At 35.1% G+C, this 24,583-nt stretch overlaps 1 protein-coding gene across 24 annotated transcripts in view; it reads left to right on the top strand.

Moving 5' to 3' along the window:
* Huwe1 (HECT, UBA and WWE domain containing E3 ubiquitin protein ligase 1) overlaps positions 1 to 24,583 on the top strand; it is a 137,365-nt gene that overhangs the window by 69,985 nt on the left and 42,797 nt on the right. For 23 of the 24 annotated variants that reach the window (XM_029473129.2, XM_085837965.1, XM_085837960.1 and 20 more), the window contains 19 exons: positions 2,581 to 2,638; positions 3,592 to 3,768; positions 6,500 to 6,745; positions 8,256 to 8,389; positions 8,746 to 8,840; positions 10,620 to 10,811; positions 12,557 to 12,773; positions 13,127 to 13,249; positions 14,570 to 14,807; positions 15,218 to 15,448; positions 17,712 to 17,834; positions 18,226 to 18,321; positions 18,884 to 19,153; positions 20,545 to 20,697; positions 21,964 to 22,091; positions 22,285 to 22,366; positions 22,997 to 23,173; positions 23,313 to 23,472; positions 24,035 to 24,393. In XM_029473129.2, the coding sequence (XP_029328989.1) occupies positions 2,581 to 2,638; positions 3,592 to 3,768; positions 6,500 to 6,745; positions 8,256 to 8,389; positions 8,746 to 8,840; positions 10,620 to 10,811; positions 12,557 to 12,773; positions 13,127 to 13,249; positions 14,570 to 14,807; positions 15,218 to 15,448; positions 17,712 to 17,834; positions 18,226 to 18,321; positions 18,884 to 19,153; positions 20,545 to 20,697; positions 21,964 to 22,091; positions 22,285 to 22,366; positions 22,997 to 23,173; positions 23,313 to 23,472; positions 24,035 to 24,393 (3,259 nt within the window). The remainder of the gene's footprint in view (positions 1 to 2,580; positions 2,639 to 3,591; positions 3,769 to 6,499; positions 6,746 to 8,255; positions 8,390 to 8,745; positions 8,841 to 10,619; positions 10,812 to 12,556; positions 12,774 to 13,126; positions 13,250 to 14,569; positions 14,808 to 15,217; positions 15,449 to 17,711; positions 17,835 to 18,225; positions 18,322 to 18,883; positions 19,154 to 20,544; positions 20,698 to 21,963; positions 22,092 to 22,284; positions 22,367 to 22,996; positions 23,174 to 23,312; positions 23,473 to 24,034; positions 24,394 to 24,583) is intronic. The other variant, XM_029473133.2, reaches the window with a different exon arrangement.

Genomic DNA, 24,583 nt, shown 5'->3' with positions numbered 1-24,583 from the left:
AACCTATGCTCTGTACTAGATCATATTTGACATATACAAAGAGGCGAGAATTCCATTGGAATGGTATCTGTACTTGTAGCTTTAGAGGTGGATCTTTAGGTTCTTTCTAGGGAGGTGAGGCTGAGTTGAAAAGGATAATTAATTATTAATAAAATGCTGCAGTTGTGCATTATCAAGGAAATGTTCTTTTCAATCCTGGCCCTTCCTTTCTTTGAAGGGTCTTAGTCCTTTGAAGGACTTAACTTTCTCAGAGTGATATGAATACTTAAGCTGATACTGAAAATCACACAGCACAGTGCCTGATAAATTGTGGGGAAAGGACTATATTAGTTTACTATTATTTCTTGTGCCTTTTGTTGTCAACAAAGGGTAGTTCAGAGACCCAGAAAGACCTAAGATAAACTTTGCAATGTAAGGATTAAAACAGCCTCTCAGATTTCACCGTCATCTCATTATCTAATTTCCGGTGGTAATGTGGCCATTTGAAGTTCCTCACAAGGCCAGCACTGCCACCCTGCTTTGTACTATGCCCAGAAGGCTCTAATGAAGTCCTCTTCCTGATTTGAACAGCACTTTCTGCAGGTACAAAGGGCCATTTCCATCACTACCAGCCTTTAGTCTCTATTGCGATTTTTAATAATTTACAAAGCAGGGAAAATGAAGTAGAATCCAATAAAATCCTTTTATTAATAAAAATCAAAACAAACAAAAAGATTTCCACTTTTTGTACAACGGTCTTTGCCCATGGGACTAGAAAAAAAGCTGAATTTGCTGCTCTTAATGGAAGACAGGACTTAAAGTTCACAGTATTCATTGAGTTAGGTGGCTTACAAACACTTGTATCTCCAGTTATCCTGCACTCACATGTATATACTCACATGTAACATAAAGTAAATTTTAACAAGATTCTTTTGCAAGTCCCCTCCCCCAATTTTTCTTCATTTAGTGTATATGTGTATAATCTCATACACAGATGTGAAAGGTCAGAGGACAACATTCATGAGTTGATTCTCTGCTTCCCTGTGATGCTGAGGACTGAACTCAAAATTGTAAGGCTTGTATGGTGAGTGCTTACCTGCTGTGCTATCTCTTCAGCCCTTTTAAAAGTTGAGGGTGTTTATAAAATCCTTAACCCTGGGCTGGTGAGATGGCTCAGCAGGTAAGAGCACTGACCCACATGGTGGCTCACAACCACCCATAGTGAGATCTGACTCCCTCTTCTGGTGTGTTTGAAGACAGCTACAGTGTACTTATGTATAATAATAAATAAACCTTTTTTTTTTTTAATAAATCCTTAACCCTAAAGCCTTGGATGTTTTATTACTGAAGCTATTCTTAAAGCTTCTTTGTTCTTTTTCACTTTTCTGCCAAATGTTTTCATGGTTGTCAATTTTTATATTTTGTCAGATATGAGAACTATTAGCATTTTATCTTGCTTGCCTCTTTTACTATCTTTTCTCTCAACACCACTATCTCTGTTCCTCCTTTGCCACCTCTTTACTCAGATCCCAAGGATACATAAGCATCATCATATGTTGTTTCCTACTTAAGTTTTCTTCTTTTTTGTCTTTATGAGTTACATTTTCTTTTCATCTCAGTACAGTATATATGGTTGTTTCCCCCTGTCATTTTATTGCAAAAGACAATTTAATTTAAAGATACCTTTTGCCGGGCAGTGGTGGTCCACTTGGGAGGCAGAGGCAGGCGGATTTCTGAGTTTATGGCCAGCCTGGTCTACAGAGTGAGTTCCAGGACAGCCAGGGATATACAGAGAAACCCTGTCTCGAAAAACCAAAAAAAAAAAAAAAGATACCTTTTATAAATCTATAACCTAATTAGCATCCAGTATTGAAGAATTTGAAAAAGCTAAAAAACGTGATAAATTGTACATAATTCAGGAACTGTCATCCTGCAATTACAAATTAGTTGTAAAAGGAGGCCTTGGAAAATGACTTTAGCTTTGACTGTTCATAAGGACTTGTCAGTCTTAAGCATTTTTGATTTTTTAAGATAAGGTTTCCTTGTGTAACAGCCCCTGATTTTTCTGGAACCCACTTTGTACACTAGCCTGGCTCTGAAAGCTCCTCCTGCCTATGCCTCTGCCTCTTTGAGTACAAGGATTAAAAGCATATGCCACTACTCCTGGCTCATAGTAAAGATATTTGAACAAAACCAAACATCCACTTCTTTCTCAGCTCTTAATCTAACATAAGATTATGACTGTTTTATGTTTGCTTCATTGCCTGGTCCTTTCCTATAAGCACGTTTGGTCTTTTAATTCAGTTTATTTTCACTATTTTTATAATGTTAAATTTTTTTCTAACAGTAATTTCACTTAGAAAGGATGTGTCATTTGTGATAAGTATAATAATTGCTATATTTTTATGGCTTGTTTATTTTATACTCTGAACTCTACCTTCATTATTGATTTCAGCTCTTTTTCTTCATGTCTTAGTTTTAAGGTTCATATACTAAAAGAGTATATACTCTAGGAGCATGACTTAGTAAAAGGGCTTCACTTTTTTCCCCTCACACTGGTGCTATGAATTTCTGTGTAACTGATTCTTTTCTCTTTAACAGGGTTGTTGGTACGGAGGAACGTATACCTATACCCCTCATGGATTACATCCTTAATGTGGTAAGATTCATTGTAGAGCTAAAGATGTGTGCTTTTTCAGGTTGTCAGAGCAAGTTACTTGTTCTCCTCTAATGCCTTTAGTTAGTAATTATCATTCTATTTTCTCAACTTGAAAGTACTTTATGTGATAATATTGTATAGCATTTAATGTTTATTTTCTCTAGAGCTTTTAAAGTACAGAGGGAAAGGTGTGCAAAATTGGAAATATTTGTTCTTGCCCCATTTTCAGTAAATGAGCCAGTATTCTCAGCCTTTTTATATTTTCAACTTTCTGTTCACTGTTATTATTGTACATTTGAATTTTAACGAGATTTAGTGTGTTAAACCAATATTATGTCAGAATTTGCCCAACATGCTTTTCCCACATTTTACCCCTTCCCCTGCCCCTCTCTGAAGTGCATGGACGTTCCCTGTATCATTAAGAAAATGTGAAGAGCACTAAAATTTTCCCAGAATTTAATATCCACTTAGCATTTATTCTAGACTAATAAGCACTTCCACTTGTGCTTTTGTGTTCATTAATACATTCTTTCTATCCCTCAAAGATCCCTTTTGTTTTGTTTTGATTCAAATTCCGATTCCTGGAGTTCATTTTATTTATATTATAAGGATGTGTGGGAACTGTCATAACAAATGGAGTGTATGATACAGTTAAGACAGACCTGTTTCTGCCACTAATTCAGAATGTTGCTCTGAGCAAGTCATTTAGCTTCTCTTTGCTTTCAAATTGACTTCTGGAGTGGTTGAAAATTTAGATTGGGAAGGGTTCCTTATTTTCTGGATAATATGAATATGTACTAATTATTTGTCCCTGTTAATTGAAGTGGTATTACAGAAAATACTGATGTCTTGCAAATACGTTGTCCCTATCCTGATCCTGATGAAGTAAAACTGACCTTTTACTTCCAAGTATTAGCCTCTAACTTGTCTTTTAAAAAACTTTCATCACCTAGATGAAATTTGTGGAATCTATTTTGAGCAACAATACAACAGATGACCACTGTCAAGAATTTGTAAACCAGAAAGGACTCTTACCTTTGGTTACCATTTTGGGTCTTCCCAATCTGCCCATTGACTTTCCCACATCTGCTGCCTGTCAGGCTGTTGCAGGTGTCTGCAAATCCATATTGGTAAGAAACATCTAGCGAAATATTTACATCTCTGTATGTATTTTCATTGTGTTCTCGCTTAAGGACCTCTAGTTAAAAATTGATAAATTTGTGTGTGTTCCACTTAATATATTTTATACTATTTCTCATAGTGAAATTATTTATTTTCTTTGTTTTTGCATTTGCGTGTTGTTTTGCCATTTGAATTCATATGCGTGTAAATTATTTCCAGGAAAGCTTTCTAGCTTCATGCTGTTATGGTAGTATTTTTTGGTTTTAGTATGCGCATTCATTTTGCAGTGTTCGTTCCTTTTCCCCAAGCTTTATTAGTCATAAATTGATATGTAATTTATTGCTTAAAATTGCCAAAAACAAAGTTTCTTCATTTCTACAACACCTTTGATTTTTGCAAGTTACTTGTTCACCCCTAATGCCTTTACTTAGTAATTATCATTCTATTTACTCAACTTGAAAGTACCTTATGTAATAGCTTTGTATAGCATTTAAGAGTGTTACAGTGACACCAAATATTTATTAATTTTGTCAGTTTCCTTTTTAAAGCTAAATGATAAAAAAAAAAAGCTAAATGATATTTTATGAAATACACTCTAGATCATTTTGTCCATTCCTCTGTTACTGGACACTGAGTTTGCTTTTATTTTAGCTCCTAATGAATACTGTTATAAACTTGAGTGTAATTAATAGCACTTCAAGATTTGCCTTTGGAATCTTTTGGATGTATACTTTGAAGTGACATAACCTAATCAAATGATAATTCTATTTGTGTGTGTGTGTGTTTGCATGAAACTTTCAAACTACTTTTCCAAGATTATTTTCCATTCCTAGTAGCGGCACATAAGGATTGTAATTTCACCATCTCCATGCCAGATCTTTTTTTTGGTTTGTTTGGTTTGTTTGGTTTGTTTGTTTGTTTGTTTGTTTTCTTAAATAATAGCCATCCTTGAAGATAAAGTAGTGCTTCGTTTTCATTTTGACTTGCATATCCTAAATAATTGGTGGTATTGACCATAACGTTTGATTTGTGAACTTGAGTTATTGTCTATGTGTGCATCTTTTGCTAAACGAATATTTGTGTTCTTTATTTTATATTTAATCAAATTAAGATGTTTTGCTGTTTAGTATTGAATATCTCTGTATATATTGAACACCAGCCTCTTTTTTTCAGATACATCACTTGCAAATATCCTCATTTTGTCAGTTGCCTGTTTGTTTGTTACCTTTGACATACTAAAGGTTTTGATGCTGACCAGGCCCATTTTGTCTTTTGTTATTGTTGTCATTTTTGTTTCCTGTGCTTTTGGTGCTGATCCAAGAAATTTCAGACAGTTTAATTCCTATACTTTAGGTATTATGAGTTTTTAATTCTTAGGTCTTGATACATTTGGAGTAGAGACCCAAAAGGTTCCACTTTATTTATTTCATTTGTTTATATTATATTTCCCCCAATATCATTCATTGAAAAGACTGTACTTTTATTAAACCATCTCCTATCACTCACTGTCTTCAAACACAATTTAACTAAAAAATTTGGAGTTTTCTTTCTCAGCCCTATTCTTTTCCATTGATTGTCCAGTAGTGCAATTTTGATTAATCAATTATAACTAATCAAAATCAAGTTGGAAATCAGGAAGTGTGAGACCTCCAAATTGAGTTGTGTTCTCATACCCCAGAATTATTTTGGTTTTTTTGGGGGGGGTTCTTTGAAAAGCTATAAATGAATTATGAGGGAAATTTTATATCTGCCTCCAACCCAGGAAAAAAAAAGATTGGGAAATTTTGATAGTAATTACAATAAAGCTCCTTTGTTGGCTGTTTTGTGCAGTGATAAATAATTTCTAGAAACTGCAATTTAATGTTTTATTTTGTTTCACTCTTTGCAGGTGTAAAGTGCTTTCATAAGAGAACATGGGGAAAGGACTGATCTAACTACCCCACCTCTAAGATGCTCTGTGAGGAGGGATAGATTTATTTCAAGCCATAGGAAGGCAAATAATTTCTAGCTTTGCATAACAAGTGGTAATCTTTAATTGCCAGATTTTTCTTCCTTAACTTGAAAAGAAATGTAATATTTGGGTTTGTCTATTAAAATAATTTGCCTTCCTGATGCCAATCTCAGAGTCACCACTCTTGTTTGGGAAGAAGACAACTTTATAGCTCTGAAAGTACTTCTTGATAGTTTGACTAGCCTCGGTAGCTTTTATAATACTTGCTTTCTCCTTTATTTCCTTCTGAACCATTTGTACTGCTCGATATAGATACAACTGCTTAATTTATGTAACATGAGGTTGAGTTTCACATGCCCTCTCAGCCTCCTCCCTCAACAATATTTAATACAATACTTACTTTAGTCAATTATCAATTTACTTATTAGAAATAAATAGAAAACACCATTGTAATGTAACTCATTTTCAAGATTTGGAACTTTGCCTAACATTGCTCCTTTCTAAGCAAAATTTGAAATTAAACTCTTACACAGCAGTACAACAAACAGTCCTGTTTGACATTTTCATGTTGTGATTGGCTCATCAAGCTTAAAAATAATATGCTGTTACACAAAGTAGTGAAATATATCATTCCTGGCTTCATATTTTGGTACTGCCATTTATAAATTGAGAAATGTAACTGACTGAAATTTCGGAGAGTTCAAGTAATAGTCACTATTACTGTAAATGTTAAGAACATAATGTATGTATTTCATTACGTGGAGACACATTCATAATTCTTGTTTCAGACCCTGTCACATGAACCCAAAGTTCTTCAAGAAGGTCTCCTTCAGTTAGACTTGATCCTTTCCTCCTTGGAGCCTTTACATCGGCCCATTGAATCCCCTGGGGGCTCAGTGTTACTGAGAGAATTGGCATGTGCAGGCAATGTTGCTGATGCTACCCTCTCAGCTCAGGCCACGCCTCTTTTGCATGCACTCACTGCAGCCCATGCTTACATCATGATGTTTGTTCACACTTGCAGAGTTGGACAGGTAAGAATAATCATGGGGCTATGGTTTCAGTTTAAAGCCAATAAAATGGCAAGGACCTATATCCACCTGCTAGATTACTGTGCTTGGGAACAAATATACCTGGAGTCGTAGCTGAAAGAAATGCCTTATTTTTCTTTAGTACTTTTTTTTTTTTTTCTGGACAATATATCTGGTGGTGGTTGTGGGTTTATATTTTAAATTGCCATGGAGTTTCAGTCTCTTAGTTTTTATTAGCTGTTGTGTAGGCATATAATTTATCATATGAATAGAACTTTAAGAAAAACCATAATTATTATTTTTTGTTACTATCTATAACAAATGTTGACTGTTTTTGCAGGCAAAAATTGTTTGAGTGGCCATTTCATCTTAACTGCTATCTTTTTAAAATAGCAAATATGAAACTCATTTCATTGCATTTATTTAACTTTTGTTTACTTTTGTGTGGGCCTGATGACATGATGGGTTTTGAGCATACCATGTGGGATTTGGGGAGGCCAGAGGACAACTTTTTGAAGTCCATTCTTTTATGCTTTTATGTAGATTCTAAGTATCAAGCTCAGGTTATTGGGCTTCCCTATATTTATCCCTAATCCTTCTCAAAAAAACATCATTATTTCCTAATCTCCATATAAGTACATATAGATCCAACAATGGCATGGCAAAAAATTATTTTTACCACAAAGCATTTAAATTAGTAGTTAGCAACAAGAAGAAAATGTGTCAAATGCTATGTCTGCATTCTGTGGTCTTTCTTGTTCATAAAGGAAACTGCTGTGAAGACAGGGAAGCTTCCTCAGTTTCAAAATTCCTGCTGTGTAAATCTTGAGTTTTCTTCTTTTTTAATTTTTTTTTTAATTTTTTTTCAGACAGGTTTTATCTGTGTAGTCCCAACTGTCCCTAAATTCAATTTGTAGAACAGGCTGGTCTCAAACTCAGAGATCTGCCTGCCTCTGCCTCCCGAGCGCTTGGATTAAAGGGTTATACCCCCATGCGCAGCAAGAACCTGAGTTTCAATCCTCAGAAATTCTGTATAAATGCCTGACAACTTTGCACATGCTTATAATCCCAGCACTGTAAAAAATAGGTGCATTTCTGGGGCTTTTGGGCTAGCCAAAAATTGTCTCAAAAAATTAAGGTGGTCAGCACCTAAGGAACAGGTTGTTTTCTAGACTCCATACGCCTAGGTACTCATACATGTGATAAACAAAAGTAAATCTCCTGGCTTTGTGTTTGTGTAGTCACTATTTTTACCATGTTTATGTCTCAGTAATTTATTACAAAAAGTAGTTCAACAGTTCAAAAACTGGGCAAGAGTACATTTTCTACCAGCTACACTACTATACTGTAGCCCAGACATTGCTCTCACTCACTATTTCTTGCCTCCAAAAAATGCTGGGATTATAGGCAGATGATACCGTACCAAACAGTAAAGGTTGATATTTTAAAAATATAGTATTTTAAAAGTATAATTGTTTGTAGACCATCTCAAATACTTATCCTTTGGTTGCAGAGTGAAATTCGTTCTATCTCAGTAAACCAGTGGGGTTCACAATTGGGTTTGAGTGTTCTGAGCAAGCTAAGCCAGTTATACTGTTCTCTGGTGTGGGAAAGCACTGTCCTCCTCTCTCTATGTACCCCTAACAGGTAAGAGGATGTTCATTTCTCTTAATATCTCTCTTTGTTTATCTGATAGACAAAGTTTAAACAGGGTGGATGAGTTTGATTAAAAAGGTTCAGTTTTTTATCCTTCCTACCTTCTAGCCTATAGATTTAACTGACAAATTATAACATCCTGTGCATGTTTAAGATGATTTCCCAGGGATGGTTGTGTTAGCACAATGCAAACAAATCTTGTTTGTTGCTTCTTCAAGAATCAGAATTGTTTTTTATTGCATTTAGGATAACTTAGGCGCTCTTAGAGGTACTTCCCAAGCACTGTAATAGCACTTAATTCTGTTTGTTTTGGTTTGTTGTTTGTTTGATTATTTCCCTTATTGTAGCCTACCATCTGGATGTGAATTTGGCCAAGCGGACATGCAGAAACTAGTTCCAAAGGATGAGAAGGCAGGTACGACCCAGGGCGGAAAAAGATCAGGTAACTGTAAGAAAAATAAAATGTAATGACTGTTACTTCTAAGTTATGTCCCTGTGACTTCCACAGGTCATGTGCTTACTGTGAGACTTAGCTCTCCATCATCCTTAGTCTTCAGGTTTCATTGATTTTTTTTTTTTTTTTTATTAAATTTAGTTTTTGTTGTTTCTTCTGTAAAAACATGCACATATTATAAAAAATACTGGCATAACAACATTTTTGCCACCAAACATTTGAGAGTTATCTGCCTGATACTTTTCCTGAGTATATTTAAGAGTGTTTTAGGTATATATATCTTTGTTTTGTAAGTGCCAAGAGTTGACTATTCCCAGCTTATGTGCTATTTAGGAAAGTAAAAGTCTTTCATGTAGTTTTTTTGTAAATACAAGATACTGTCCTGACAATTATGATACCTAAAGGCATGGTAATATTTTAATTTCATTTATGACTTCTCAATTTTTAGTATAAATTCTCTGTAACCTGTTGGGAAAGGAATTTTTCTGAATAATAATATTGATCATACTGGATTAAATGATTTGTTAATGGAAAACTTCCACCTATTTTTACTTTTTAAAATGGATACTCAAAGTTATATGTATGGCTTATATTCTGTTTTCTTTTAGACAGTAGTGCTTTGGAATTATCTTCTGCTTTTTTTTTTTAATTGCATTGCAAGTTCCATAATAGTATAATCAGAAATCACATAAAATTCTCTGATCTTGGTGTAGCAAATGTGAAAGTGATAAAAAAAATTTTCCAGAGATTTTAAAGACCCAAGGTACATAAAACTGAAAAATAACAATGACAATTCTATGTATAAAGCTGTCAGATATTCTTTAAAATGCATTGAAATTACTGAGAAGGAAACCTAAGCAACCAAAATCAAAATGCACATATCTTAAAATATAAGAGCTTACAGCAGCTGTTTTAGGAGTCAGAATAAGTATACACAGACTTCTGAGGTTAATTTTGAAGAAAATGTATATTTCAAATTTTAGTCCATTTCAAATACAACTCAATAAAATTTATTAAGAACTAGGGATGAAGTTAAAATCCTGAAAGAATTGTTTCTCCCAATAGTTTACACTCTTGTTTGGGGGCGTGGGTAGCCTTTTACCACCACATCGCTAGCAATTTGGTTAACAAAGAAGTCACAATTCCTTAAAACTATTAAAGAGGAATGCTGAGGTTTAGAAATACATAGACAAAGTCCAGTAATCCTTACCATTGTGGCCTAAGGCAAGGAGGATTAGCACCTCTGACTTCATACTGAGTGTGGAACCAGTATGAGAACTTGCCTCTAAAGAGGGTGGGGCTTTGGTTGGAGAGATGTCTCTTTAAGAACACTTTGCTGCACTGTCATGAGAATCCAAGTTTGTCTTTCACCACACATACATAATTACAATAATTAAATGCTGGGAAATTGTCCAGCAGTATTCTATAATGTTCAATTTTAGTATGAAAAAACTATAAGATTCTACCAGGACGTCTTCAGTGATAGCTTCAAATATGATACCGGTGTTAAGATCCTTCATATCCTTTCATTTGGAGATGCCAGCAAGTATTTACTTATTAGAGCTCCAAACATAAAAGCATATTGGTGTCATTCTTGTTGTTGTGCTTTGGATGTGGAAGATTGGTTTGGTTTGAGCTTCTTAAGAACTAATTGAAATTTAAATAGGGATAAGCACCATAGATAACTATTTTTTTGAGACCCTTCAAAAATGGATCCAGGTAAGTTCTAGCTCTGCGTTATCTTATTACCCCCTTTTACTTGTACAGATGGAGAACAGGATGGAACTGCTGGAAGCATGGATGCTTCTGCCCAGGGTTTATTAGAAGGAATTGAACTAGATGGTGACACACTGGCACCCATGGAGACAGATGAACCTTCTTCTTCAGATTCTAAGGGCAAATCTAAAATCACACCTGCCATGGCTGCAAGAATTAAACAAATCAAGCCGTTGCTGTCAGGTCAGTGACTCTCCATTTTTAAAACTTTCTCTTTGAGCTTCAGAGCTCTAGTATTACTCAAACAAGTTAAATTGGAAAAACCATATTTGAAATAAGTCAATGTTGTAGAATTGTCGTGACTCTCACATGTACTTTGTTGAATCCATATTGTGTCTCATGCTCTATATAGGTTGCTAAAGATATAAAAGGAGATAATTTCTTCCTGATCTTTAACTACTCTCCCTTCTAAATTTTACTTGTTTGTTCTTCAGTTATTGCAAATGGCATCTCCTATCATTCTGTTGGAATGTCTCCCGGGGTACCTTATTGCTAAGTCTACCAGATACTTTTTTTTTTAATGAAGTGTAAGAGTTGGCCTACTTTCTACCTCTAGAAATAACTCTTAGATTTCTATATGACCAAGCACTCACAATTTTCACCAGTCTCATTTTGCTTTGATTATCCAGTAACATAGTTTCTTATGTTTTACTAAAGTTACTTTGGCAGCTTCAAGGAGCCTGCATTACAGATGTGAAATGATTGTGTTTGCCATCTTTTGCCCCTTTATATGGTACCATCATTCAGAGGACCTATTTTGTATATTTATTAATAGTTACCATTTTCTAACACTTAGGACATAAGAAGAAAGCCGGGCAGTGGTTGTGCACACCTTTAATCCCAGCACTTGGGAAGCAGAGGCAGGCAGATTTTTGAGTTCGAGGCCAGCCTGGTCTACAGAGTGAGTTCCAGGACAGCCAAGGCTACACAGAGAAACCCTGTCTTGGGGGAGGAAAAAAAATACATATACACACACACACACACACACACATATATATATACACATACACACACATACATATATATATATATATATATACATACACACACACATACATATACATATACACATACATACACACACATATGAAAGTGAAAATCTAACTCCCCAAGGCAGAGAATGACCTTCAAATCCTAAAGATTTTATCTTTGTGCCTGTTTTTATATGGATTTTACTAATTATCCCTGAATTGAAGTACAGTTAGGTGATGTTTGTTTGTATGTTTGTTGGTATTGTCTTAGAACATTCTCAGGTTTCTGTGGTAGATCAGAACCATATTTTGTCTGTTTCTTTGCTGATCAGGCATTTTGTTTTCTTACCTTTGATAGATTTTTAAGCTGATTTGCTATCTGTTCATATGTGAGTAATACTGAGAAACAGGGCTTGGTTGCATTTTCCTTTTGACTTAAATTCATTTTTTAGATTCTGAGTATGCCAAAACTTCCACCTAGGCAGTAGCCTATTCCATAGTTAATATTATACAATATAAAATTATGTAGAATAGAAGATGAAAAACTTTTCTGTATAGATGCGTATACTGTTCTAAGCGTGATCTTTAAGAATAAAAAGTTTCTATTATTTAATAATTTGCATAATTTGTATTTTTTATTTATAACCAGTGTTCAGTGTGTGTGTGTTTGTGAATTTAAGTATAGAAAAGGTCTAGTGAAATGACTAAAGTGACTACAGTGTAAATGAGAGTTCAGGTCTTCAACACCCAGATGGAAAGTCAAGTGTGACAACATGTTTCCTGTAATCCCCAGAGCTCATGTAAAGGTACAAGGAGAGAACAGACTTCTTAATGGTGTCTTCTGACCTACAGACTTACTATAAAAATGATAATTATTTTTAAAATATGAGGAACATAGGTGTAATACTGTAAATTGTGTGAATACTTTATAGAATTGTACTACCTTCTGGGTTTCAGCTTCTTCCAGATTAGGCCGAGCACTTGCTGAGCTCTTTGGACTCCTTGTTAAGCTTTGTGTGGGTTCTCCTGTCCGTCAAAGAAGGAGCCATCATGCTGCCAGTACCACCACTGCGCCAACACCTGCTGCTAGATCAACAGCTTCAGCCCTCACTAAGCTACTCACAAAAGGCTTATCATGGCAGCCCCCACCATATACACCTACTCCCCGCTTCAGGTGAGTTCCTATTTTAGGTACAGGAAGTAGAAAGTGGCAATAAAAATGATGTATGTTTCTTCCTATTCTACTGAGGAAAAGTTTAGAAGTCTCTTGCTTTCTCTTTATATATATTCCACATGAAGTATATTTATTATACTTAGTATAGAACATGGAAATTTCTAAAGGGTTTATTGTTAAACAGTATTTAAGTAACCTTCTAATTCTTAATTGGGTGGCAGATATCCCAGGAGTGCCAAACTAATCTTTCACCTAAATACTTTGCTAGCCTTTCCTTTAGATTTTTTTCACTTAATTTCCGGTTGCTTTTGTGTGTATCTTAAAAATGTCTTTTCTTTGTTTTATTTTTTTAGGCTGACATTCTTCATCTGTTCGGTTGGATTTACCTCTCCAATGCTCTTTGATGAGAGAAAGTATCCTTACCACCTTATGCTGCAGAAATTTCTCTGCTCTGGTGGTCACAATGCTCTTTTTGAGTAAGGATCATTTGCTTCACAAAGAATCGTTTCTTGTACTTTGATCTTTCCTATGTGGCTTACCTGCTCACAGCTTTCTAAGTCATTTATCCTGTGATGCTAGGATATATAAAGAGAGCTATTAGTTGTATCATTTTGTGTTTTATGAACAAGCCATGTATTTCCCTCTGAAGAAAGAGTCTGCATTTCAGCTAGAGAGGTGGTTGAGCAGAGAAGCGGACACTGCAGCTTTTTCATGGGACCCAAGTTCTATTTCCAATACCTATTTGGCATCTTACTACTGTCTGTAACTCATTCTAGGGTATATGATTACCTCTTCCTTGGCAATAAACACACATGTCAACAAACACTCATAAAAGTTAAAAAAAAAAAGTACGTGCATGAGTGTATATAGAATCTCTGTTTTTATATTTGGCTTTCCATTCCTACTACTACACATTTTTTTCTTTGAGTACAGTAAATTTGGTTTTTGTCTGTTTCACTTTGATTGGCCAAAACATTTTAAGATGAACTTAAGCAGTTTGAGTAGATTTTTTTTTAAGTCTTTAAAACATATGTAAATGGCATGTTAAAAGTAATAAGAACTTCTCATGAGCCTAACTCAATACATAAAGTATTGACCTTTGTCAAGAAAGGTTTCTTCTGCAGTAAGAAAGACAATTTCAGAAAACCACATCCACTCAAAATGCTGAGTTGTGGAGCCTAGTTCTATTGGATACATATACAAAATAACTCAGTACCTAAAGCTCATGGAAGATTTTAGAACAAGGGGTAGGAAAATTGTAAGAGCCGGAGGATCGGGACTTTTGGTAGTTTTTCTAGTAACATCAGAAACTATGACCATAAAGTTTCCCCAGTGTCAGCCTATACATGAACTGAACAGAGAAAACAAGAGACATTCCAAAGTGTGAGGAGAAGGCCACAAGGACTCAAACCTATACAAAGGTCTATACAGGCAATTAAGGAATGCTGAGAGTGTGAGTCTTCCCTAGGGAAGAGCATAAATGGTCAGCCCTGAAAAATATGCATACAATTAACATTATACAGATTGAACATGTTACAGTTAACAATATATGAGTATACATGTATATGCATTTATAGCAACAAAGAAAGAGGCCATGAATTTGAAAAAGTGAATAGTAGTATATGGGTGTAGTATTGGAGTGAGGGGGAGGGAAGGAGGAAGTGATACAATTATAATCTAAAAAACAAAAATGTGTATGAAGAGGACAAAAGATGGGGTACAAGTGTACTAGTGATCTTTCAATGTAAAATACTAGTTAATACTCTATTCACATGTTTTGTCTTATTTGAATTTAGAACTTTCAACTGGGCTCTATCCATGGGAGGAAAAGTTCCCGTTTCTGAGGGATTGGAACATTCAGATTTACCTGATGGCACAGGAGAATTCCTAGATGCCTGGCTTATGCTTGTAGAAAAGATGGTAAATCCCACCACGGTGCTTGAATCTCCACATTCGTTGCCTGCTAAATTGCCTGGAGGAGTCCAGAGCTTTCCACAATTTAGTGCCCTTCGCTTCCTTGTAGTAACTCAAAAAGTGAGTATTCTACATTTTAAAACCAAAGGGGGAAAAAAAACTCTTCATGCTAAGTAGTTATCACTACACTTTGTCCATATTAAAATGTGAATTTTGAAAAACAAATGGATTTGGTTTTCAGATTAGCTTTTTTTTTTTTTTTTTTTTTTTTTTTTTTTTTTTTTTTTTTTTACAAAAGGAATAAACCTTCAGTCTTCCTGCTATAAACTTGAAGTGCATGCTTCTGATTGGTTCTTCTTGTTGACTTAAATGTTCCCACCCTACCATACCCACCATCTCAGTGCCAGTTTAACTCTTTGTTGTTGTAACTGACTCATTGTGGAAGGGGCATGTCTGTGAGTCTTTTATTTTCCTTCTGAGGATTTGAATTGATGGGGAAACTCATCATACACTTTTCAAATGGCTTACAGGCAGCCTTTACTTGTATCAAGAACCTGTGGAACCGGAAACCCCTTAAAGTATATGGGGGACGAATGGCTGAGTCTATGCTGGCCATTTTGTGCCACATTCTCCGAGGGGAACCTGTGATTCGAGAAAGACTGAGCAAAGAGAAGGAAGGATCTCGCGGAGAAGAAGAAGCAGGCCAGGAAGAAGGTGGCTCGCGCAGAGAACCTCAAGTCAACCAGCAACAGCTACAACAGGTAGAGTGCTAGCCTCAGATTCTACACTTTCACCTTACATATAGACTCTAGTGCTCATAAATTTTGATTTTTAACCTCATCTCACTGTAGGCAAGACTGACTTCAAATTCTGAGTTATTTGCCACTTAACTTGCTTGTAAATTTTCTAAGCTTTCATACCACTGCTTTCCTTGGTTCTTAGTTTCTCAGCATTTTTTTCCTAGTGAGGAAAGGTAAAAGGTATGGTCCCAGTACTGTGTTCAGAAAACATATCTATATTTTCATAAACATTAATTACATAGTTTTCAGGAACCTACAAAGAATTTTTTGGTAGTACTGTCAACTACTTTCTGGTTAAACGATAAGGCAAACTATTATAGCTAAATATATTCTTCAGTAAAAGATTTTTGAAAAACTATTCACTAAACCTATATGATGTTAAAATAATAACATTTTGAAAATTAAAGACCAAAAGGGGGAAGTTTCGAAGAACATTTTAACATTTTTCTCACTTTTCTTACTCTTTGAGAATTTTACACATGTATTTTAATCATAGCCACCCCTCCAACCTCCTTCCCAAGTTTCCCCAACCTATTTCCCTCCTACCTTCGTGTTCTATTTTTCTTTCTTTTTTTTTTTTAAATAACCCACTGAGTCCCTTTAATGCTGACCGCATGTATGTAGGTATATGGCCAGCCACTGGAACATAGAAAGCTTAACAGTTGCCAGACCCTGAATTACTCTCTCTTCCCCAGCAGCCACAAACTATCAATAGCTCCTCAGCTAGAGGTGGGGCTTTGTGAACCCCTCACCATCCTTAGTTGAATGTTCATTGGCTTCATCATGTTTCAGGTAACTACAACTCTTGTGAGTTCATGAGTGCAAGGGCCATGCATGTCCAGAAAGCAGCATTTGAGAAGCATTCCATTTCATTTCCCATCTTAAGATCTTTCTGACCCCTTTTCCACCATACTCCCCAAGCCTTTGGAGGGTGGGTTTAATATGGGCTGAGCAATTGAAGTTGCTTATTCTCAATACTTGGAGTAAAAGTCTCTGCAGAAACTTCTTTTAAAGGCTGAATGCAACACTAATCTATAGGTATAAATATTGAAAAGTTAGCTTAAGTACATGACTTTCTCAGCCAGGGGCTTTTGACCAGGTATATATATATATATATATTGGTCCCTCCTGTGGACCAATCCTCAAATCCAATGAGGAAGCAGTTAGTTACCTCCATAATAATCATGCCACCATTGCATGGGGTCTGAATTGTAGCATGCCTGGATTCACAGCCGGGTAAGTCTGTTAATTACTTTTCTCCCCAAGTGACCTGCATAGCAGTTTCTGGCACTGTGAAAGCTAGCCAGCATCGAAACATAATCTAGCTCCATTATAATTTGATTTCTCTGTGTCCTGTAACCAAAGTGTGTTACATCTTCAGTGATGGGGTCTGAACAACCTAGCTAATCATTGGCAACCAAAAACAAAGGTAATATATCCTGTGCTGTTTAAAGGGACACTGAGGTTTCTTGAATTATAATACTCTTAGTAACATATTCCATGCCTGGCACTAAGATTTTTATTTAATATGATCCATGTCTTCTGGGAGCAGTGTTTTCTACTCATGCTAGGTACTTCCTCAAAATTTTAAGTATGAAGTTTCCTTTATTCAAATCTGTCTTCTCTCTATATATATGCATTGCTATGTCTTATTATAAAAATAAGTTCGTGTTTAGGAATTTTGAGATTTTATACTAATGTATAATAGTATGTATATATAATTATATTCTTATTCAGGAAATTAGTCTATTTCTTTTAGTTGGATGCTATGGTATAGGTTTATATATATACAAACTCTTATAGGTATATCTTATTTCACAATCACTTTGTGGTAATTGAAATCCTTGATCAGTTTTATAGATAGATTTTCTGTATGTTACAAGTTTCTAATTCAGAAAATAGGTGCCAATTTATACTTCTGTGTATCTCAAGTTAAAGTAACCATCTACCCTGGCCTTCATTTTGAGATGATGAAGCTGAGACATATATTGGTTCTTTACATCAATAAGCAACTTTAATGTTTGGATATTATATAACTACCAAAATGAAAGGAACATTGATGATAAATTACTGTTCTGACTTATAAGTACTCTTAGTTCACATAAACAATTCGTTATTTGATTTTTTTTTTCTGTTTTTGTTTGTTTTGTTTGTTTTATTTCTGTGTTAATGTGGCTCTGGGCTCTTGGTTTTTTTGTTTTGTTTGTTTTTGTTTTTAATATAGCTCATGGACATGGGTTTCACAAGAGAACATGCCATGGAGGCACTGTTGAATACCAGTACGATGGAACAAGCAACAGAGTACCTTTTAACCCACCCTCCTCCGATCATAGGAGGAGTTGTTCGGGTGAGTTGACACAGAAAAATCTTAACATTTTTCTGTATTACTTTAGCTGCTGAGCCTTTTTTACCCATGTCCTTTGCCTATGCTTTATGTACTAATTCTGAAAGCTTCAGAATATACTGCTAGGATCTTCTATTCCCTGACCATGCTGCCTTTTTTTTTTTTTTTTAAGTGCTTTGTTTGCAGAATTCTTTCTCTACTTAATTTTCATTGTAAATTTCCCCATTGTCCCTGTAGTGGTTGGTACCCACATAAGCCTTACTTTGGTTTAATTAGAGAGAGTAATATTCTAGTCTCATTCCCTTTCCTTATGAGGGTTTTGTTTTTTTGTTTTTTTTGGTTTCCTTATTTGGGGATTTTTATATTTATTGGATTCTCTGTTGTTACTTTGTAGGATCTTAGCATGTCAGAAGAGGACCAGATGATGAGAGCAATTGCTATGTCTCTGGGACAGGATATTCCAATGGATCAAAGGGCAGAGTCACCTGAGGTAACTAAAGTCTAGCATTCAAAAGTATCTTGTCCCATTAATCTGTGTATTTCTGTGAATACTATTTTTTTGTATTCTGTAATCACTATACAATGGTAGGAAAAGTTGGGGGAGTGAATACTTATTCATCTCAACGTTTTGATCTACTTAGCTAACTTTTATCAACCAAAATGAAGCTGTAGATGATTCAAATGAAGCATTAGTCTTTGTTGTCAATAAAACCCAAAATGGAACTAGTAGTAACCAGTAGTCCAAACTTAGCTATATAATGTTACTGATATTTACCACACTGGAAGGAAACATTGGATAGGATCTAAAAATGAGTTTTCTTGAGAATAGTACATACGATGTTACAAATTTCAACCGACAATGGTTTTGTGTGCTCTTAGTCTGTTTTTCCTATATTGCATTAACCTCTTTAGCTATTGTGTTGCATTCATTGCCATGCCCTTTTGAAATATTCAACTTTTTAACAATGTAGATGATATTCAAACACTGGGTAAGGTACTTAATTTTTTATTCTTTACCTCTGGCATATATTATCCCACTTTTCCACCTCCAGGAAGTTGCTTGCCGGAAGGAGGAAGAAGAACGTAAAGCTCGAGAAAAGCAAGAAGAGGAAGAAGCTAAATGTCTAGAGAAGTTTCAAGATGCTGACCCCTTGGAACAAGATGAGCTCCACACTTTCACAGATACAATGTTACCAGGCTGCTTCCATCTTCTTGATGAGTTGCCTGATACAGTGTACCGTGTTTGTGATCTGATCATGACAGCTATCAAACGTAATGGAGCTGACTATCGTGATATGATTCTAAAGCAAGTTGTCAACCAGGTAAGTTCTCAGAATACCGGATTTTGGAGTAAAATTGTTTTACTGTTATCTGTCAACTTCATTTCTGAAAAAGTCTTGCATTCTTTTGCTTGCAATCTAACTCTACTTGGTTATCTTCCTCAATTTATTTATTTCACACCAAAAAAATAGTCTTCAGAAGGTAAAAGCAGAGTTATGTAGAATAAAAGTCTTATGTTTGAGCTAAATTACATTTCATATTCAGAAAATACTAATTTTTTCCCCTTTGTATGATTTTCTGATGGATATTCAACCCAGTTTTGTTACTATTTTTAGTGTTTGTTTCCTCTCTGTTCTAATTATTGGGTTGGGATAAGAAACAAAGTATCCCCAATCTCTACTTGGAGAAATATCCCTGTAGCATTTATTTGTATATCTTTATAAATTTGTATCATTATATGTATTTAAGTCTTTAAGATGTTTTTTTATAAAATCTTTTCTTGGGTATCATTTAAGAGAAGAAATCTGTTTGGAGACAATGGAAACATAAGGATTGTTTGTTAGCTTTTAAAAAAAACAAGTGGAACCAATGTGATGGGTGTATCACAGGAATATGTGTGAGGAGCAGAAAGAGCTGAATGACAGTTATATCACTAAAGCTTACCACGGATGATAGCTCACAAAAATTGGGAACCTGGAACACAGTGCACTACACTAGGCTCAAAATTGTCTTTTCTAAGTCAAGCATCTCTGTTTTTTCTAGGCAGCTAGCCAAAGCATAAATTTTTAATAAATAGAAAGATAATCATAAGGAAAACTAGATACACAATCTTTTACTGGAATGTATGGTTACACAAATTAAATTAGTTTGAGGAAGGTTAAATTTTAATAAAGAAGATCAGTGATATCCCTATACTAATTTTAAGGAATTGAATATTTTAAAAATTAAAACTATGCTTCTGTTCTAAAATTTTAGTAGTTAGTTGAAGTAAAGATTGGCAGAATCTTTTGGAAGCTTACTATGTATACCAAAAATGTTTTTTTTTTACATTCATGCCCTTTGGTTTAGAATTCAGGCTTTCTGTAATACAATTTAAGAATAGCTGGTTTAGCAAAGTGTAAAAGTAATTACCTGCCAAGAACCCACATGGTACACAAAAAAAGTAAAATTTAAAAAGTGTTTAGAATAATTGTTAGTGATTGTGTCTTCTTTTGAAACATTCACTCTCTATCATAAATAGGTTGTTATTTCTACTTTTCTGCAAATATACTGAGGTTGGAGGGAATGTTTATGTTTAAAGTTTTTTAATATTTTCACAGACTGGGTTACTCTGTATGTACATGACTTGGCTGTTTTTTTGTGTTTTTTTTTTTTGTTGTTGTTGTTTTTTGGTTTTTTGTTTGTTTGTTTGTTTGTTTTTTGCCTTTTTTAGGTGTGGGAAGCTGCTGATGTATTGATCAAAGCTGCTCTTCCTCTAACAACAAGTGACACAAAAACAGTTTCAGAGTGGATCAGTCAGATGGCTACCCTGCCACAGGCCTCCAATTTGGCTACTAGAATCTTGCTTTTAACACTACTTTTTGAGGTAACAGATCTTTTGCCCCGTGTAATCCACTTATTGAAGAATTACCCTGCACTTAGCAATACATTGAATTGGAGAGAAGTTCAAAATATGGTCCTTGTATTTCACGTGTACCAATAGACTAAAAATGTGCATCATGAGGTTAGGGGTAGAAGGTTCTGTGTTGGGAAAGTTTATATATATCACTTATGAATATAATGCAAGAAGAACTTTTTAGAACAAGTGTTAAGTCAAAAGATGGTGGTCAGTTTCTGTCACTGTAGTTGAGTATGTACATGTGTAAAAGGCATACACACCAGTCAGATATCATTCTAGAAGGGGATTTCTTTGTATAGCCTGTCCAGGAATTAGCCCTGTAGACCAGGCTGGCCTTGAACTCAAAGAAATCACCTGCCTCTGCCTTCCAAGCACTGGGATTAAAGATATATGTCACCACTGCCCAGCTCATGAGTTAAAATTTTATAATGCTTTGAGATTAGATACTAATGAGAAAGTAAAGAACTGCATGTTTATGATCCTCCGTAACATTATAATATTTTTAAAAAGTTCTAATATTATTATAATTATAATAATATAATTATATATTAATATAATATAATAATAATATTATTATATTTAAAAAAAGAATCTCATTTAAAAAGATTTACTAATTTTTCCTTTCTAGTCTTTTTCATTTAAATAATCATGATTGTTTCCCTATGTCATATATATACATATGTTACTTTTACTAAATAACCATCTATTATTACTTATAATGGTTTTCTGTTAAAAAGCAAAACACTTTAATAGTACTGCTGTTAAGAATCATTATTTATTATCTTAGTTTTCTTGGAATATTTTAATGCTTCCTTATAAATCAAAAACAATTTAAATGTTAAGGCTGCATAGTCACTACTGAGTGGTAGTGGTGATAGGAGGCAGAGGCAGGCAGATCTCTTGAGTTTGAAGACAGCCCAGTCTACAGGGCTATATAGAGAAACCCTGGCTTATAAAACCAAACCAAAAGAGTGTGTAGCCTAAGTGACTATTATGAAGCCATTTTCTACATTTAAACACACATTATTATGCCTGATGCTATGTTTAATCATTACAATGACTGAGGAAGTAGATATGACTTCTCTTAACTCATGAGGAAACCAAAATGTAGAACACTCTTAAGTAACTAATGTGAGTCCACATAGCTCGGCTCATAGGTAATAAGGAATAGAATTTGCATTTAATTAGTTGTATAAATGTTAACCTTTGTTTGATTGTGTCTTTTTTAATCAGGAGTTGAAGCTACCTTGTGCCTGGGTGGTTGAATCAAGTGGCATTCTTAATGTCCTAATCAAACTCTTAGAAGTGGTTCAACCCTGCCTACAGGCTGCCAAAGAGCAAAAGGAAGTCCAGACCCCAAAGTGAGTGGCTCTTTATCTATCCTGGTTTCACTTCTGTTTCTCTGAGACTTGGCTTATGCGTTTAGGGTCTGAATCAGTTTTCTGAAGCATATGTGAAATAAATCTTGAGATCTTTATTTAGACAACTATAAAATACCTGACATTTTCCAAATTTGTGTAGTTTTCTGCCTTACACTAAATAATTTCTTCTTAGGTGGATCACCCCAGTGTTGCTCCTTATTGACTTTTATGAAAAGACAGCCATCTCATCAAAGAGAAGAGCCCAAATGACTAAGGTATGTGAAGCACTATGTGTGTGTGTTTTACATGGCCATTTCATTTCTTGCAGCAATAGTAAACAGAAAAAAGTAAAGATCAGAAGTGAAAACTGTAAAATCATCCCACAAAAATACAACTCTTGAGGGATTTCATTAGTTAAGTTTCTCTTTTAAATGAACAGTTCAAGTTGTTGTTGTTAGCAGTAGCAGCAGCAGCATTGCCATTATTTTTGGAACTATTTGGTAAAGGCCTCAAGATCTTACTCTGGGAATTAGTATGTTCTTTTGCTACTTGAAAAAAAACTGCAGTCTCTCTAGAAATATTTTCCTGAAACAAAGATTGTAGTATTCCATAATATCTCAGTAAGTTCTTAGTAGCATTTGTTCCTTATGTCTCTCAGGATCATAATTCTTTTATCAAAGATAATTTAAAACAAAGGGAAGAATAGGTTGTCAAGATAGGAAATTGTCAGGGGTTTTTGGCTTGGAAAAAGACCAAGAAATAAAGAAAGCCTCTTGAAAGTATATTGAATATACATTTTTTATCCTGCATTAGTTTTAAGCAGCTGTCTACTGATAGCTGCTGATTATTTTGACAATAAGTTGCAGGAAATATGAAGATACTTTATGCATTTGCATTTTATTTAGTACCTACAGTCCAACAGCAACAACTGGCGCTGGTTTGATGACCGCTCTGGGCGTTGGTGTAGTTACAGTGCTAGCAACAACAGCACCATTGATTCTGCCTGGAAATCTGGAGAAACAAGTGTAAGATTCACTGCAGGCCGACGAAGATACACTGTCCAGTTCACTACAATGGTGCAGGTACATGCTCAACTTATAGTGTAAACTTTATTAAAAAGAGGATATACATTTTACTTTATTTTTTCTGGTTTCAGTCCTGTCAGGTTAAGGAGTAGGATGTCTACTTCTAAATCCAGCTTTGTTTTGTCTGAATTCTTAGGTTAATGAAGAAACAGGAAACCGACGCCCTGTGATGCTGACTCTCCTCCGGGTGCCACGACTGAGTAAGAACTCAAAAAGCAGCAATGGACAGGAACTAGAGAAGACACTGGAAGAAAGCAAGGAGACTGATATCAAACATAAAGAAAATAAAGGCAATGGTATGTGCCTTACATTTTGCATTTGTTTTTCCTTCCAAGTGGTTGCTCTTGCTGGATATAGCTCAAGCTAGTCTCATTCAAAATCCTTCTACCTCAATCACCCAAGTAGTTGGAATTAAAGGTGTGTACTTTTTGTACCCTGCATTAATTTTTAATCCTTTTGTTGTTGTTGTTTTAACTGTGAAAGAATGGATTTGTTTAATTGTATTCAGTACCTTTGGAGGCCAGAAGATTAAGTCCCCTTTAAGCCAGACTTAGAGACAGTCATGAGCTACCCCACAGTAGAGCTGGGAACTGAACTCAGTCTTCTGCCATATGTACATGATCTTATTCACAGAGCCATATCTCCAGCCCCCTCATTATGAGTATATTAACATGTTTTAAGGTACTATGGCTTAATATCTGGAACTCAAAGAGACAGACAGATGGTCTTTTCCTAAGACCTTTACATCTGGTCTTAGAATTAGGTGTTTTTCAGCTCAAGTGATGGCTGTTTATTTTGGAAGGAGAGAGATTGAGTAAAATGTCAAATTGAAAACACTTTTTTTTTTTCAATTTGTAGATATCCCCTTAGCTCTAGAGAGCACAAACACTGAAAAAGAGGCAAACCTGGATGAAACAAAAATTGGGGAGATCCTAATCCAGGGCCTGACAGAAGATATGGTGACTGTTCTAATCCGTGCCTGTGTGAGCATGCTGGGAGTCCCTGTGGACCCAGACACTTTGCATGCCACCCTTCGTCTCTGTTTGAGGCTCACCCGAGACCACAAATATGCCATGATGTTTGCAGAACTGAAGAGTACACGAATGATCTTGAATTTGACTCAGAGCTCAGGTTTCAATGGGTTTACCCCCTTAGTCACCCTTCTCTTAAGGCACATCATTGAGGATCCTTGTACTCTTCGTCATACTATGGAAAAGGTCAGTATTTTTGGAGTCTTGTGCCTGTCTGTATATTTGGGTTTTTTTCTTTAATGTTCCTGGTCTGTTGTGCACTGATGGGCCTTTAATCATTGTAAAAATTAGAAAATAGGTTCTTATATTTTAGAACTAAATGAATATATTAGTGGAAGAAATAAAAAAATTCTAAAAATATTTACATTTAGTATAA

The sequence above is a fragment of the Mus caroli genome, unplaced genomic scaffold (genome assembly GCF_978045245.1).
Source record: "Mus caroli unplaced genomic scaffold, Mus_caroli_1 scaffold_5, whole genome shotgun sequence".
NCBI lineage: Eukaryota > Metazoa > Chordata > Mammalia > Rodentia > Muridae > Mus > Mus caroli.
Note: the sequence above shows the minus strand (reverse complement) of the source record. Positions and strands in the feature narration are given on the sequence as shown.